Source organism: Babylonia areolata, chromosome 31 (genome assembly GCF_041734735.1).
Source record: "Babylonia areolata isolate BAREFJ2019XMU chromosome 31, ASM4173473v1, whole genome shotgun sequence".
NCBI lineage: Eukaryota > Metazoa > Mollusca > Gastropoda > Neogastropoda > Buccinidae > Babylonia > Babylonia areolata.
The window spans coordinates 24,407,140-24,424,000 of NC_134906.1; the positions used below are offsets into that span (position 1 = coordinate 24,407,140).

The 16,861-nt window shown below is 43.0% G+C and overlaps 3 protein-coding genes across 3 annotated transcripts in view; 1 reads left to right on the plus strand and 2 right to left on the minus strand.

Annotated features, from left to right (window-relative positions):
• LOC143276315 (nucleoporin NUP188-like) overlaps nucleotides 1–13,573 on the plus strand; it is a 115,932-nt gene extending 102,359 nt beyond the window's left edge. The window contains exons 47-51 of the mRNA XM_076580820.1: nucleotides 1,787–1,865; nucleotides 4,719–4,850; nucleotides 8,365–8,453; nucleotides 10,866–10,995; nucleotides 12,126–13,573. Coding sequence (XP_076436935.1) covers nucleotides 1,787–1,865; nucleotides 4,719–4,850; nucleotides 8,365–8,453; nucleotides 10,866–10,995; nucleotides 12,126–12,389 — 694 coding nt within the window. The 3' untranslated portion in view covers nucleotides 12,390–13,573. The remainder of the gene's footprint in view (nucleotides 1–1,786; nucleotides 1,866–4,718; nucleotides 4,851–8,364; nucleotides 8,454–10,865; nucleotides 10,996–12,125) is intronic.
• Nucleotides 1–16,861, minus strand: part of LOC143276316 (galactoside alpha-(1,2)-fucosyltransferase 1-like) — a 294,798-nt gene that overhangs the window by 55,396 nt on the left and 222,541 nt on the right. The window lies entirely within an intron of this gene.
• The window catches only part of LOC143276055 (complement C3-like), a 111,167-nt gene continuing 110,445 nt past the window's right edge, over nucleotides 16,140–16,861 (minus strand). Inside the window, exon 40 of the mRNA XM_076580441.1 lies at nucleotides 16,140–16,814. The gene's annotated coding sequence lies outside the window, so the exon portion shown is untranslated. The remainder of the gene's footprint in view (nucleotides 16,815–16,861) is intronic.

Genomic DNA, 16,861 nt, shown 5'->3' on the forward strand with positions numbered 1-16,861 from the left:
GTCGGCTGGGATATGTGCGGGTGAGGGATGAGCCTGTGGACGCACAATTAATTTCCAGACAGGTGAATAAAAAGATGTATTGTTGACTCACTTGTGTAAACAAAGTGAGTCTATGTTTTAACCCGTTGTTCGGTTGTCTCTGTGTGTGTGTCTGTGTGTCTGTGTGTGTGTGTGTCTGTGGTAAACTTTAACATTGGCATTTTCTCTGCAAATACTTTGTCAGTTGACACCAAATTAGGCATATAAATAGGAAAAATTCAGCTCTTTCCAGTCATCTTGTTTAAAACAATATTGCATCTCTGGGATGGGCACAAAAAAATTAAAAAATGAAGCCTAATTATATGCAAACTGCATTTACTGTTATATTTGTATTTTTTGTATTCTCTAAACTTGGCACTTTGATCTGATATTCTGACCCAACAACAAGAGCAGTCATTACTATCATTTTTTGTTCAAACAGGAACTTCTTTTGCTGAGCATGGAAGTTTTATTTATTTTGCAAACGTTTTGGTGCAGGGAGTAAAAAAAAAGGAAAATTACTCTGTAATTAATGCTAGGGGACTTAATTCGCTTTAAACTGATCTTTCTCATCTTAAACATTACATTTTGAAATTATACTCAATACATAAAAAGCTTGGATTTTTTTTTAAAGTGTATCACAAGTGAGTCTTGAAGGCCTTGCCTCTCTTGTTTTGTATTGTAGTAGACCTGTGCTGCCTTGTTGATCAGGGTCAGTGGGACTGTCTCACTTAGCGTGTTTTCCTGCCCAAACCCTTGTTCTTCAGTTCCCTCACCGACGGGCGCAATAGCCGAGTGGTTAAAGCGTTGGACTGTCAATCTGAGGGTCCCGGGTTCAAATCACAGTGACGGCGCCTGGTGGGTAAAGGGTGGAGATTTTTCCGATCTCCCAGGTCAACATATGTGCAGACCTGCTAGTGCCTGAACCCCCTTCGTGTGTATATGCAAGCAGAAGATCAAATACGCACGTTAAAGATCCTGTAATCCATGTCAGCGTTCGGTGGGTTATGGAAACGAGAACATACCCAGCATGCACACCCCCGAAAACGGAGTATGGCTGCCTACATGGTGGGGTAAAAACGGTCATACACGTAAAAGCCCACTTGTGTGCATACGAGTGAACGCAGAAGAAGAAGAAGAAGTTCCCTCGCTCACTCTCTGCACCTGATTTTTCTTTCCACTGCAGGTTGTTTCGTCCGTCATTTCACTCTGTTTATCTTTTAGCTTTGTTTTGTTGAAAATCATTCATGTTCAGTTTTGAATTTCAAGAGCTCTGTGAAGACAGCCATTACATATTTAAGATGTAAGGTGCTAATCAGGACTTTGCGTAAGCTTTTTAATTTTTTTTCCCCAAGTTTGGGTGTACAGTTTTGTCACAGTGACATAAGAGGTCATCTTGATAGTGATTCTGTACAACATTATTGGACGTTCATTCTGATGTAAATGGACAAATATGGATTTTTCTTTTGCTATTGGATGTGTACTTAAACTAACTCAAGATAAAGCCACACATACATACACTGACACAGAAACATGCATACGCACGTGGACGCACATGTCTGTCACTTGTCTGCACGAAAAAACGATGTTTTGCACAACAAAAAACCAAATAAAATAACTGGTGTGGATGTTTCCTGTTTTCATGAAATGCAAAAGAAATTCTCATTCTGTTCCATCTATGATTGTGGTGTACTGTTACATGTTGTTAATAAAAGACACTGTTATAACTCAAAAGACATTGTGTTGTGTGTTTTCCCTGTGTCAACAGCATGTTACGCATCATCGGCAAAAGTCTGGCAGTACTGAGGAGTTTTAGTCCAGATCTGTGTCAGGTGTTATTGGATCAGGTAGGTGTTTGTCACCTGGTCTCTGTATTGATTGACGTGTGTCAGGTGATATTGGATCAGGTAGGTGTTTGTCACATGGTCTCTGTATTGATTGATGTGTGTCAGGTGTTAGTGGATCAGGTAGGTGTTTGTCACCTGGTCTCTGTATTTATTGATGTGTGTCAGGTGTTATTGGATCAGGTAGGTGTTTGTCACCTGGTCTCTGTATTGATTGACGTGTGTCAGGTGATATTGGATCAGGTATGTGTTTGTCACCTGGTCTCTGTATTGATTGATGTGTGTCAGGTGTTAGTGGATCAGGTAGGTGTTTGTCACCTGGTCTCTGTATTGATTGACGTGTGTCAGGTGTTATTGGATCAGGTAGGTGTTTGTCACCTGGTCTGTGTATTGATTGACGTGTGTCAGGTGTTATTGGATCAGGTAGGTGTTTGTCACCTGGTCTCTGTATTGATTGACATGTGTCAGGTGTTAGTGGGTCAGGTAGGTGGTTGTCATGTGGTCTCTGTATTGATTGCTGTGTGTCAGGTGTTAGTGGATCAGGTAGGTGTTTGTCACCTGGTCTCTGTATTGATTGACATGTGTCAGGTGTTAGTGGATCAGGTACGTGTTTGTCACCTGGTCTCTGTATTTATTGATGTGTGTCAGGTGTTATTGGATCAGGTAGGTGTTTGTCACCTGGTCTCTGTATTGATTAATGTGTGTCCGGTGTTAGTGGATCAGGTAGGTGTTTGTCACCTGGTCTCTGTATTGATTGACGTGTGTCAGGTGTTAATGGATCAGGTAGGTGTTTGTCACCTGGTCTCTGTATTGATTGACGTGTGTCAGGTATTAGTGGATCAGGTAGGTGTTTGTGTCCTGGTCTCTGTATTGATTGACATGTGTCAGGTGTTAATGGATCAGGTAGGTGTTTGTCACCTGGTCTCTGTATTGATTGACGTGTGTCAGGTGTTAGTGGATCAGGTAGGTGTTTGTCACCAGGTCTCTGTATTGATTGACATGTGTCAGGCGTTAGTGGATCAGGTAGGTGTTTGTCACCTGGTCTCTGTATTGATTGGCGAGTGTCAGGTGTTAGTGGATCAGGTAGGTGTTTGTCATCTGGTCTCTGTATTGATTGACGTGTGTCAGGTGTTAGTGGATCAGGTAGGTGTTTGTCACCTGGTCTCTGTATTGATTGACATGTGTCAGGTGTTATTGGATCAGGTAGGTGTTTGTCACCTGGTCTCTGTATTGATTGATGTGTGTCAGGTGTTAGTGGATCAGGTAGGTGTTTGTCACCTGGTCTCTGTATTGATTGATGTGTGTCAGGTGTTAGTGGATCAGGTAGGTGTTTGTCACCTGGTCTCTGTATTGATTGGCATGTGTCAGATGTTATTGGATCAGGTAGGTGTTTGTCACCTGGTCTCTGTATTGATTGACGTGTGTCAGGTGATATTGGATCAGGTAGGTGTTTGTCACCTGGTCTCTGTATTGATTGACGTGTGTCAGGTGTTAGTGGATCAGGTAGGTGTTTGTCACCTGGTCTCTGTATTGATTGACGTGTGTCAGATGTTATTGGATCGGGTAGGTGTTTGTAACCTGGTCTCTGTATTGATTGATGTGTGTCAGGTGTTAGTGGATCAGGTAGGTGTTTGTCACCTGGTCTCTGTATTGATTGACGTGTGTCAGGTGCTATTGGATCAGGTAGGTGTTTGTCACCTGGTCTCTTTATTGATTGATATGTGTCAGGTGTTAGTGGATCGGGTAGGTGTTTGTCACCTGGTCTCTGTATTGATTGACATGTGTTAGTGGATCAGGTAGGTGTTTGTCATGTGGTCTCTGTATTGATTGATGTGTGTCAGGTGTTAGTGGATCAGGTAGGTGTTTGTCACCTGGTCTCTGTATTGATTGACGTGTGTCAGGTGTTAGTGGATCAGGTAGGTGTTTGTCACCTGGTCTCTGTATTTTATTGATGTGTGTCAGGTGTTATTGGATCAGGTAGGTGTTTGTCACCTGGTCTCTGTATTGATTGACATGTGTCAGGTGTTAGTGGATCAGGTAGGTGTTTGTCACCTGGTCTCTGTATTTTATTGATGTGTGTCAGGTGTTATTGGATCAGGTAGGTGTTTGTCACCTGGTCTCTGTATTGATTGACGTGTGTCAGGTGTTAGTGGATCAGGTAGGTGTTTGTCACCTGGTCTCTGTATTGATTGATGTGTGTCAGGTGTTATTGGATCAGGTAGGTGTTTGTCACCTGGTCTCTGTATTGATTGATGTGTGTCAGGTGTTAGTGGATAAGGTAGGTGTTTGTCACCTGGTCTCTGTATTTTATTGATGTGTGTCAGGTGTTATTGGATCAGGTAGGTGTTTGTCACCTGGTCTCTGTATTGATTGACATGTGTCAGGTGTTAGTGGATCAGGTAGGTGTTTGTCACCTGGTCTCTGTATTTTATTGATGTGTGTCAGGTGTTATTGGATCAGGTAGGTGTTTGTCATCTGGTCTCTGTATTGATTGACGTGTGTCAGGTGTTAGTGGATCAGGTAGGTGTTTGTCACCTGGTCTCTGTATTGATTGATGTGTGTCAGGTGTTAGTGGATCAGGTAGGTGTTTGTCACCTGGTCTCTGTATTGATTGATGTGTGTCAGGTGTTATTGGATCAGGTAGGTGTTTGTCACCTGGTCTCTGTATTGATTGGCGTGTGTTAGGTGTTAGTGGATCAGGTAGGTGTTTGTCACCTGGTCTCTGTATTGATTGCTGTGTGTCAGGTGTTAGTGGATAAGGTAGGTGTTTGTCACCTGGTCTCTGTATTGATTGATGTGTGTCAGGCGTTAGTGGATCAGGTAGGTGTGATTGAGCAGGTGTATGTGATTGTGCAGAGTATGGACATGTACGAGTTCGAACCCCTGGTGGACCTGGGCTTCAGCACGCCCACAGTGGACCAGGAGTCCCCCCTCACCTTCGGTTCCCTCATCTCCTGCGTCACCGCCTGCCTCCGACGCCTGCACAAGGTGAGGCAACCTCATCATCATTGTCGTCATAATCAGCATCTGTCACTGTGATGCTGATGTCTGTCACAGTGGTGTTTATGTCTGTCACTGTGATGTCAATGTGTCTTTCACTGTAATGTTAATGTCTGTCACTGTGATGTTAATGTGTCTTTCACTGTGATGTTAATGTCTGTCACTGTGATGTCAGTGTGTCTTTCACTGTAATGTTAGTGTCTGTCACTGTGATATTGATGTCTTTTCATTGTGATGTCAATGTGTCTTTCACTGTAATGTTAGTGTCTGTCACTGATGTCAATGTGTCTTTCACTGTGATGTTAATGTCTTGTCACTGTGATGTCAGTGTGTCTTTCACTGTGATGTTAATGTCTTGTCACTGTGATGTCAGTGTGTCTTTCACTGTGATGTTAATGTCTGTCACTGTGATGTTAATGTCTGTCACACTGTGATGTTAATGCCTGTCACTGTAATGTTAATGTGTCTGTCACTGTGGAGTGATGGCCTAGAGGTAACGCGTCCGCCTAGGAAACAAGAGAATCTGAGCGCGCTGGTTCGAATCACGGCTCAGCCGCCGATATTTTCTCCCCCTCCACTAGACCTTGAGTGGTGGTCTGGACGCTAGTCATTCGGATGAGACAATAAATCGAGGTTCCGTGTTCAGCATGCACTTAGCGCACATAAAAGAACCCACGGCAACAAAAGGGTTGTTCCTGGCAAAATTCTGTAGAAAAATCCACTTCAATAGGAAAAACAAATAAAACTGCACGCAGGAAAAAATACAAAAAAATGGGTGGTGCTGTAGTATAGCGACGCGCTCTCCCTGGGGAGAGCAGCCCGAATGTCACACAGAGAAATCTGTTGTGATAAAAAGAAATACAAATGTTAATGCCTGTCACTGTAATGTTAATGTGTCATTCACTGTAATGTTAATGCCTACACTGTAATGTTAATGTGTCTGTCGCTATAATGTCAGTGTGTCTTTCACTGTAAGTTAAATATCTGTCGCAATAAGTATGTCTGTCACCATGATATTGATGTCTGTCACTGTAATGTTGATGTCTATCACAGCGTCTGTTAATTCTGATGTTAATTTCTGTTACAATGTCTGTCACACTGTAATGTCAATGCCTGTCACTGTAATGTTAATGTCTCACTGTAATGATAGTCTGTCACTGTAATGTAACTGTCTGTCACTGTAGTGTCATTCTGTCATTGTAATGTTAATATGCCTGTCACTGTAATGTTAATGTCTCACTGTAATGATAGTCTGTCACTGTTATGTTAATGTCTGTCACTGTAATGTCATTCTGTTATTGTAATGTTAATATTCCTGTCACTGTAATGTTAATGTCTCACTGTAATGATAGTCTGTCACTGTGATGTTAATGTCTGTCACTGTACTGTCATTCTGTCACTGTAATGTTAATGTCTCACTGTAATTATAGTCTGTCACTGTGATGTTAATGTCTGTCACTGTGGTGTCACAGTAATATTAATATGCCTGTCACTGTAATGTCAGTTCTGTCAGTCATTGTAATGTCAATCTGTCACTGTTATGTCCAAGACTGTCACTGTCATGTTCATGTTGGTAACACTCTAATGTGAATATCTGTCACTGTAATGTTAATGTCACTGTAATATCATTGTCTGTCACTGTAATGTCAATGTCTGTCACACTCTAATGTGAATGTCTGTCACTGTAATGTTAATGTTACTGTAATGTCAGTGTCTGTCACCATGTCTGTCACACTCTAATGTGAATGTCTGTCACCGTAATGTTAATGTCACTGTAATGTCAGTGTCTGTCACTGTAATGTCAGTGTCTGCCACCATAATGTTAATGTCACTGTAATGTCAAAGTCACTGTGATGTTAATGTGTGTCACCATAATGTCAGTGTCAGTCACTGTAATATTAATGTCTGTCAGATTACTTTAACTGTGATTATTATTGCATATATATGGCTGTGATAGTGTATGATTTACTTTAAATGACTTTTTAAAGATTCCTGTTGTTGTTGTATATTGTGATTATTGATTGTAATGATGGTTTGCCCTAGGTTGACATCTTGATATGGTTTATCTATGTACATGTTGAATGACTGTGATTTACTTGTATTGGTTTTTCTGTTTTACACCACACATGAATTTCTCTTGTTGAGATGATAAAGTATTCTGCGTTCTGAATGTCTGTCGCACTGTAATGTCAATGTCTGTCAGGAGCACTGAATGTCTGTCACACTGTAATGTCAATGTCTGTCAGGAGCACTGAATGTCTGTCGCAGTGTAATGTCAATGTCTGTCAGGAGCACTGAATGTCTGTCGCAATGTAATGTCAATGTCTGTCGCACTGTAATGTCAATGTCTGTCAGGAGCACTGAATGTCTGTCGCACTGTAACGTCAATGTCTGTCAGGAGCACTGAATGTCTGTCGCACTGTAATGTCAATGTCTGTCAGGAGCACTGAATGTCTGTCGCACTGTAATGTCAATGTCTGTCAGGAGCACTGAATGTCTGTCGCACTGTAATGTCAATGTCTGTCAGGAGCACTGAATGTCTGTCGCACTGTAATGTCAATGTCTGTCATGTCAATGTCTGTCGCACTGTAACGTCAATGTCTGTCAGGAGCACTGAATGTCTGTCGCACTGTAATGTCAATGTCTGTCAGGAGCACTGAATGTCTGTCGCACTGTAATGTCAATGTCTGTCGCACTGTAATGTCAATGTCTGTCAGGAGCACTGAATGTCTGTCGCACTGTAATGTCAATGTCTGTCAGGAGCACTGAATGTCTGTCGCACTGTAATGTCAATGTCTGTCGCACTGTAATGTCAATGTCTGTCAGGAGCACTGAATGTCTGTCGCACTGTAACGTCAATGTCTGTCGCACTGTAACGTCAATGTCTGTCAGGAGCACTGAATGTCTGTCGCACTGTAATGTCAATGTCTGTCGCACTGTAACGTCAATGTCTGTCAGGAGCACTGAATGTCTGTCGCACTGTAATGTCAATGTCTGTCGCACTGTAACGTCAATGTCTGTCAGGAGCACTGAATGTCTGTCGCACTGTAATGTCAATGTCTGTCGCACTGTAATGTCAATGTCTGTCACCAATGTCTGTCGCACTGTAATGTCAATGTCTGTCAGGAGCACTGAATGTCTGTCGCACTGTAATGTCAATGTCTGTCGCACTGTAACGTCAATGTCTGTCAGGAGCACTGAATGTCTGTCGCACTGTAATGTCAATGTCTGTCAGGAGCACTGAATGTCTGTCGCACTGTAATGTCAATGTCTGTCAGGAGCACTGAATGTCTGTCGCACTGTAATGTCAATGTCTGTCACCAATGTCTGTCGCACTGTAATGTCAATGTCTGTCAGGAGCACTGAATGTCTGTCGCACTGTAATGTCAATGTCTGTCACCAATGTCTGTCGCACTGTAATGTCAGTGTCTGTCAGGAGCACTGAATGTCTGTCGCACTGTAACGTCAATGTCTGTCGCACCGTAACGTCAATGTCTGTCAGGAGCACAAGTCGCCCTCCCCTCACCGTGTGCAGTCACCACACAGGAAGTCACCCCGGCCCCCCACCTCCACAGAGCCCCAAGTGCCAAAGTAAGTGGTGTGTGGGTGTGTGTGTGTATGTTGTTCGTTCTTTAGTTTAACGTCTTTTCACTGTAAGTGATATTAGACGAGGGAAGGAAAAAAAATCGAGTGGGAGGGGGTGGGTGGGGGGGAATTACTGTGTACGCATACGAGTAAGTGAAAGGGTGTGTGTGTGTGTGAAAATTATTGATTTAAGTTTGTTTAAAAAATAAACAAAAAAAACATAACAATATAACATATTTCTAATGAAAAACTAACAACTATGACAGCGAACCAACTGGACTATTTAACAAGTGTGTGTGTGTGTCCATTCGTTCTTTTGTTTAACTCACTCCAGACGAATAGTTCTGTCCCTTGCTTTTCCCTATAGACGATCCATTTGTTTAGGGTTAGGACAAAAATCACAAAAAAATACAAAACATAAAGTAACTGAATTGAACTCACCGTACTTGACCCACTGACCCCTCTCCTCACGTCGTGTGAATGCCCACCCTCCTCCCTCTTCACTGCTCTCAGAAGCTGAATTACTATCAGTACCTTCTGGCTGGTAGCTTTCTTCACTGCAGATACTTTATTCAACGTCTTCATCATCCTCGTCGGTGTCGAAACCTTCAGTTTGAAGCATTTCAATCACTTCAGCAGCGGTAAAAGCCGCTGTCGTGATCTAGTTTGGTAAAAAAAAATTCCACCTGTATCGCCTGCAACGCCATTTTCGATACGTATGCTGGTTAGCTTCTTGTGTGGGGTCCTGAACTTGCTGGCTCGCTGTGGAGTGTGCTGTTACGGAATCTCATGAAGAAACTTTCCATTCGACCCTTGACACGTTCGCAATGCCCTGTGTAGCTGCGATTGTTATGCTACCCCATGAGGAAAACGTGGAAAAAGTTTTAATTATCGAAACCGCTATAGCATTCCATCGTCCGGAACGCTACCTTACGTCAGGAACGCTATAGCGTTCCATCGTCCGGATTGAGTTAACGTCGTCTATCGATGATTGTGATTTTAGACGAAAGGCCATCACCTTCCCCATCCCACTCATGCCTGAAGTCATTGCTCCTTTCCCTGTTCCCCTCTCCTCAATTAGCATTAAAAAATAGAATACAATAGCAAAATATGGCCAAATGAATACGCTTAATAGCCAAAAAAAAGCGTAAGACGAGACAGAGCGTAAACCTGACAAGATGGCGTGGAGAGTCTTGGCCAAAGGAATGATTCAGCACTTAAAGCTTTTAGAGGCGTTTGATTGGTTAAGAGCGGACCGGGCAAGACGGCTCATTTTTTCACTGTTAGCCATGCAAAATTTGGCCAAGCAGAGCAAACCGATAGGCCTAGTTTGCATCAGTTTGACATGGTAAGTATATGTATCACCAAACATGGAGTATAATACAAACTCCTCCTATAAGCAAAATAACACTAACTAACTGGTTAACGAGTAAAATTACAAGAAGAACCAATGGGGCTCCTAAGTAAGCTCAGAACTATTTCAAACACAAGTTGATTGTCGTATATTGTATGTGTGTACATGTGTCTGTGAGTGAGTGTGTGCATGTCTGTGTGTGTGTGTGCGTGCGTGTTTCTTTGTGTGTGCTTGTATCTTTGTAGAATGTGCCTTTGTATATTTTGTTTTCCTGTATGAATGCATTGAATGTGCATGCAGACTAGTTGAATCTTCAGGACTTTTTATTTTGTGTGTACCCCTGAAAACAGAGTATGGCAGCCTACATGGCAGGGTTAAAAACGGTCATGTATGTAAAAGCCCACTCGTGTACATGTATACGAATGAACGTGGGAGTTGCAGTCCATGAACGAAAAAAGACCCCCCCCCCCCCTAAAATGTGTGTGTGCATGTGTCAGCGTGTTAGTGTCTTTGAGTAAATCTTACTTTATAAGCTTGAATATGCACACAGGTTTTGCTTTTGTAGGTGAAAAGACATTGCAAGAAAACACTTTGCTGCATTACGTAACGAGTGATGACTGTGTGATGCAGGTTTTGCTGCATTACGTAATGACTGTGATACACGATTTTGCTGCATTATGTACTGAATGATGTAATGTGTGATTCAGGACTTTGCTGCATTACGTAATGACTGTGATTCAGGACTTTGCTGCATTAGGTAATGACTGTGATTCAGGGCTTTTCTGCATTACGTATTAAGTGACAGATGTGTGATGCAGGGCTTTGCTGCGCTACGTAATGATTGTGTGATGCAGGGCTTAGGCAGTGACTTTGTGATGCAGGGCTTTTCTGCATTACGTAATGATTGTGTGATGTAGGGATTTGCTACATCACGTAATGATTGTGTGATGCAGGGCTTTCCCCCATTAGGCAATGACTTTGTGATGCTGGGCTTTGCTGCATTGCGTAATGACCAATGCAGGTCTTTGTTGCGCTGCGTAATGAGTAAGGAATGTGTGATGCAGGGCTTTGCTGCATTACGTAATGGAGAACTGTCTGACACTGGCGATGAGCCAGGCCTGTCGGTACCTTCGCGAGCCCTCCCTGCCTCCCCGAGACAAACACTTCCTCAAGCGAGAACTGGGCACTGAACTGGTAAGAAGTGTGTGTGTGTATTACTTTAGTATGTTGGTCTGCTTTTCTTTTTAACTCACTCGGGACGACAAGTTTTCTCCCTTGCTTTTCCCTACAGACGGCCCATTTGTAAGGGTTTGGAAAAAAATTACAAAAAATACAAAATACTGTGTAAGAAAATGAAACTTTCAGAACTGGTTTGTTATGTGTTGAGCTATTACATATAAAAAAAATCAAATTTCTCATCTTATTTTTACAGTTTTGCCACATGTAGAAAATACTGCCAATTTTTCACCCCGAATCACCATACCCATGCTCGCTTTCTGCATTAAAGTCGCTTTCTTCTTCATCATCATCCACCTCTTCAATGTCCGACCCTTCAGTTTGTAGCATTTCAAGTACTTCGGCAACCCTAAAACGTTGTCGTCACTGCCTTGTTCGCTTCACAACATTCTGAGAAGAGCCCGCTTTGCTAACAGGCTGGCACGCGAGCAGATGACCGGTCAGTGACTTTGTCAGCGTGTGTGTGAGATGGGCCACACATCCCAGACTGACCAATCATACTGTTTGATTGTGGAGTGATCCAGAATAGCGCACTCTGCTTGGCTAATCACAAAATCACGTGTACAGCGCATGATGGAATTTTACTTTCAGAGAATGCTATTCCATTTCTCGTCCGAATCCGAATACGTTTTGTGTAGGAATGCGTGAGCATTCCTTCGTCCGGAGAGAGTTAAAGCCAGACACTACAGTCAGAAAACGACTTTTTTTTTCTCTGCAACAATATATCTCCTTTTTTTTTTGTCTGTATCATCACTTGTGGATCACAAAAAAAAAGTGTTCTTGGATTTCTGTAAATACCTGTTGCTATGGAAACAAAATGGCCGCCAAACAATGTATCAAAGAAATCGGGTTTGTGGTCCATGTGATGCATGCAGACACTTTTTGTTATGTGGACATACAAACACACACACACACACACACACACACTCACACATTGACATACACACACACACATTGACATACACACACTCACAAACACACACACACATTGACATACAAACACACACACATTGACACCCTCACTCACACACACACACATTTCTTATCACCACAACCATCATCACCACCACTACCACGATCTGTCACAGAACTCGTTCCTGAGCAGCATGCTGCGTCACTTTCGGCGCGGGGCCACGCCAGGCTCTCCGGGCGACAAGGGCTCAGCAGTGCTCAGCAGCCCTCAAGGGGGAGGGGGAGGAGCCGCCACCACCACCACCACCACCACGGCGGCAGCAGCAGCAGGGGGAGGGGCGGGACTGTCTCGCTCCATGTCGCAGACCACCTTCTCCAGCAGCCAGGACCAGCAATTCTTCCGACTGCTGCAGGAATTCGTGCGCAAGGTGCTGCGATGAGTGAGACTGACTGAACGGCCGTTGTCGACTTGTGTGTACGTTGTCGGCATGGCATGGCACGGCTGCTGTCGTGTCGCTGACCGGGACGGGAGGGGAGGGGGGGAGAGTGATGTCGTCATCGACAGTGATGGTGGTGGTGTTTGTGCTGGGAATGGAATGATGTCAGCAGTGGTGTTGGGAAGGGGTGATGTCGGCGGTGGTTTTGTGAGGAAGTGACATCGGCAGTGGTATTGTGGAAGGATGACATCAGCAGTGGTATTGTGGAAGGATGACATCAGCGGTGGTTTTGTGAGGAAATGACATCAGCAGTGGTATTGTGGAAGGATGACATCAGCAGTGGTTTTGTGGAAGAACGGCATCAGCAGTAGTGTTGTGGAAGGATGATAGTTTTGTGGGGGGGAACAGGACCCAAAATACCAACCCGTCTGGGACTAAAACTAAATAAACCCTTCTGCTGAACAAGTGAAAAAGCAGTCTCTGCGCCTGTCTGTCTGTGTAGGGCAACCAAGCTTTTGACTGTGTCAGTTACGGCGTGAAGGAGCGGCCAGCCACAGTGCAGACCGATCACACTCCTGTCCCCGCTTCCCCCTTTTCAGTTCAGCACCAGTTTAACTGTCTGCTGGCTTGTCCTTGCTCTACAGGTCATCGCTCTTATTTTGTCTCTTTACTTAGGGAGAGCAAGCAGAAATTTAGGGGACAGGGAGATTTTTTTTTTTATTATGTACTTGTCCCTCTGACAACTAAAAAAAATGATCTAGGAATTCCTCACCCTGGGGAATGACATCGGCAGTAGTGTTGTGAAAATGGGGATGACATCAGCAACAGCGGTGCAAAATTCATTTAGGACAAGAGAGTGATGATGGAGAAAGCACATCATCTCAGCGTTAGACAGACAGCGACATCAGAGCAGCCGTATGATGATGTGGAAACTGAAACAAGTGTTGTGGTGTGTGGCAAAGGGAAGTCATCAGCACGGTAATGTCAGCAGGGGACATTATCACCGCTGTCGGTTATGATTGTGTTGTAATTCACGGGGGAGGGTGGGGGGTAGCTTCCAGCATCTTCCACACTCTCGCTGGAGTCAGGGTCTCTGTGTATTCATTTGTTTGTGTTGACTTTTACAGGGAAAATACAAAGCATGTTTTACTTAAATTACAAATTGCTGAGGAGCGAAAATTCCTTTGGGGGTGTGATGTGCGTACTGTGGTTGAAATAAAAAGAATGAATAAATTGGAAGCCTCTGATATCTGTGTTGTTATTTCTCTTCTGATTGTGTTTGGTCACTTACGATCGCTCACTCACACATTCAGAGATGTAAGTTTTCTGTATTCTGTAATGATGTGGCTTGGTTGGTTGGTTGGTTGACTTATGATCTTTACAAGTTGCAGCATCAAACTTCAAGACAATCACTCACCACCCAGCTTCTTCACAAACTGTGTACATGCTATGTCTGTTTACTGTTGGTTTTGTGACTCACTTGTGTAAACAAAGTGAGTCTATGTTTTAACCCGGTGTTCGGTTGTCTGTGTGTGTGTGTGTGTCTGTGTGTCCGTGGTAAACTTTAACATTGACATTTTCTCTGCAAATACTTTGTCAGTTGACACCAAATTAGGCATAAAAATAGGAAAAATTCAGTTCTTTCCAGTCATCTTGTTTAAAACAATATTGCACCTCTGGGATGGGCACAAAAAAATAAAAAATGAAGCCTAATTATATGCAAACTGCATTTACTGTTATATTTATATTTTTTATATTCTCTAAACTTGGCACTTTGATCTGATATTCTGACCCAACAACAAGAGCAGTCATTATTATCATTTTTTGTTCAAACAGGAACTTCTTTTGCTAAGCATGGAAGTTTTATTTATTTTACAAACGTTTTGGTGCAGATAGTAAAAAAGGGAAATTACTCTGTAATTAATGCTAGGGGACTTAATTTGCCACAAGTGAGTCTTGAAGGCCATGCCTCTCTTGTTTTGTTTTGTTTTGTCCCACCATCTGAACAGTTCTTCTTCTTCTTCTGCGTTCACTCGTATGCACACGAGTGGGCTTTTACGTGTATGACCGTTTTTACCCCGCCATGTAGGCAGCCATACTCCGTTTTCGGGGGTGTGCATGCTGGGTATGTTCTTGTTTCCATAACCCACCGAACGCTGACATGGATTACAGGATCTTTAACGTGCGTATTTGATCTTCTGCTTGCATATACACACGAAGGGGGTTCAGGCACTAGCAGGTCTGCACATATGTTGACCTGGGAGATCGGAAAAATCTCCACCCTTTACCCACCAGGCGCCGTCAGCGCGATTCGAACCCGGGACCCTCAGATTGACAGTCCAACGCTTTAACCACTCGGCTATTGCGCCCGTCTGAACAGTTCAACGTGTGGTTCTTCATTTTCCTTTTTCACATGATGATCTTAAGTTTGGGGGTTATTTCCCCCCTAAAACATGTCATCAGGTTTCTGACATGCATGAACGGATCCATTCTTGCATGATTTTTAACTCATTCCATCCTACAGCTGAGTACTGCACAAGTGCCAGTAAGCGTATCTTCGTACAGGAATTGAATCCCGAGTCGACGGGCGCAATAGCCGAGTGGTTAAAGCGTTGGACTGTCAGTCTGAGGGTCCCGGGTTCGAATCACGGTGACGGCGCCTGCTGGGAAAAGGGTGGAGATTTTTCCGATCTCCCAGGTCAACATATGTGCAGACCTGCTAGTGCCTGAACCCCCTTTGTGTGTATATGCAAGCAGAAGATCAAATATGCACGTTAAAGATCCTGTAATCCAGCGTTCGGTGGGTTATGGAAACAAGAATATACCCAGCATGCACACCCCCGAAAACGGAGTATGGCTGCCTACATGGTGGGGTAAAAACGGTCATACACGTAAAAACCCACTCGTGTGCATACGAGTGAATGCAGAAGAAGAAGAATCCCGAGTCATCAGACTGCTTTTTCAACCTATCATCAGAGTGTGACCAATTAAGTAAGGGGCACGACTTGATCAACTTTAGGGTAACGTGCAGGGAAGGTTGGTGAAGCTGAAATCCTTGCAGTACTGAAAGGATTAAAGTGATTTTTCTTGCAGACATGAAAAGGTTGGTAAAAGCATCAAGCTTTATTTACATTGAAGTAAAAATGAAACACATGTGCAATTATCAGCACCAAGAAAAAAAGGAGAATGCAATCTGAAAAAGATGCACCTCTGTGACTGGCTTGTGTTGAACAAAATTCATTCCTCCATCTTCTTGAACACACACTGCCCAACTCCACCTGAATAACTATGATGCCACCCCCCCACCTCCTGATCATAAAGTCAGATCAATAGACATTGTTCTGCTTTCAATAGTTTCATTAGAGTGAAGACATCACACAACATTCATATGTAGCTGTATGAATGTTGTTTGACCACAGTAAATCATCCGACAAACACAGCACAATAATAGTTGTAGTGTTACTTGTTGCAGCAGCAGCAGCAGTACATTAACAGCAAAATAGTGGCAATGTAAGAAATAGCCAAGTTGTAACAAAAACAACAACAAAAATCAACCAACATTAAAACATATATGAATCTGATGCAAAGCAATCCTTTCAACTGAAATTAAATCTAAAATCTTGTTTTGTAGTATTCAATTTTAGGTCTTTCCACTTTAATCATAGATGGGAAAAAAAGGGGTGGGGGAGGAGTGGGGCTGAAGGTTGTGTGTGGAGGGGGCAGTTGTGTGTGTGTGGGGGAGGGGGCAGTGTGTGTGTGTGTTTGGGGGGTGGGGGGACAGTGTGTGTGTGTTTGAGTGAGTGTGTTTGTGTGAGTGAGTGAGTGAGTGCATGTGTGTGTGAACAGTAAAAAGAAAGAAGACATAAGCAAAATGGTTGAAAAAGCTAACATCAAACAACTATATATTTTGTCTTAGTGTGTGTGTAAGTTATTTTACCATACATGTTACTTCAAGAATAACATCTGTCTTTATTCATTTCACTGTTGGCTTTTTAGCCCAGGCAACATCTATTGTCGTATCAGTACATCAATTTAAAAAAAGAAAAGAAAGTTTTCAAAACGCAGTGTCCCAAACAAACATATTAATGTCTTGAACATGCCAATAAAGCCATAGAATTGTGTGTGAAACCTTCAACATAACAATGGATTAAAGTAAACCATTATGATACCCTACAACACCAACCAAAAAACTCATGGCAATGAACTACATGCACTCTGCACCAGAGTCTCCGCCCATTACGTTTCATTTCTCACACCCTGATTACAAAAAGTAGAAAAGTAACAAAAAGCACGTGCATGCAGTACCCAAAAGATACACATGTGAAATTTGGCAAATACAGCTGTGGAAAAAATTAACCAAGCCCATTGCTATGTTTACCATGCGACTATTTATGTCACTGGTGTATTTCTCTCTCCAATCTCTCAAACCTGGAACAGCGGAAGTGATTTTATCATCTCTCTATCTGTCACTGGTT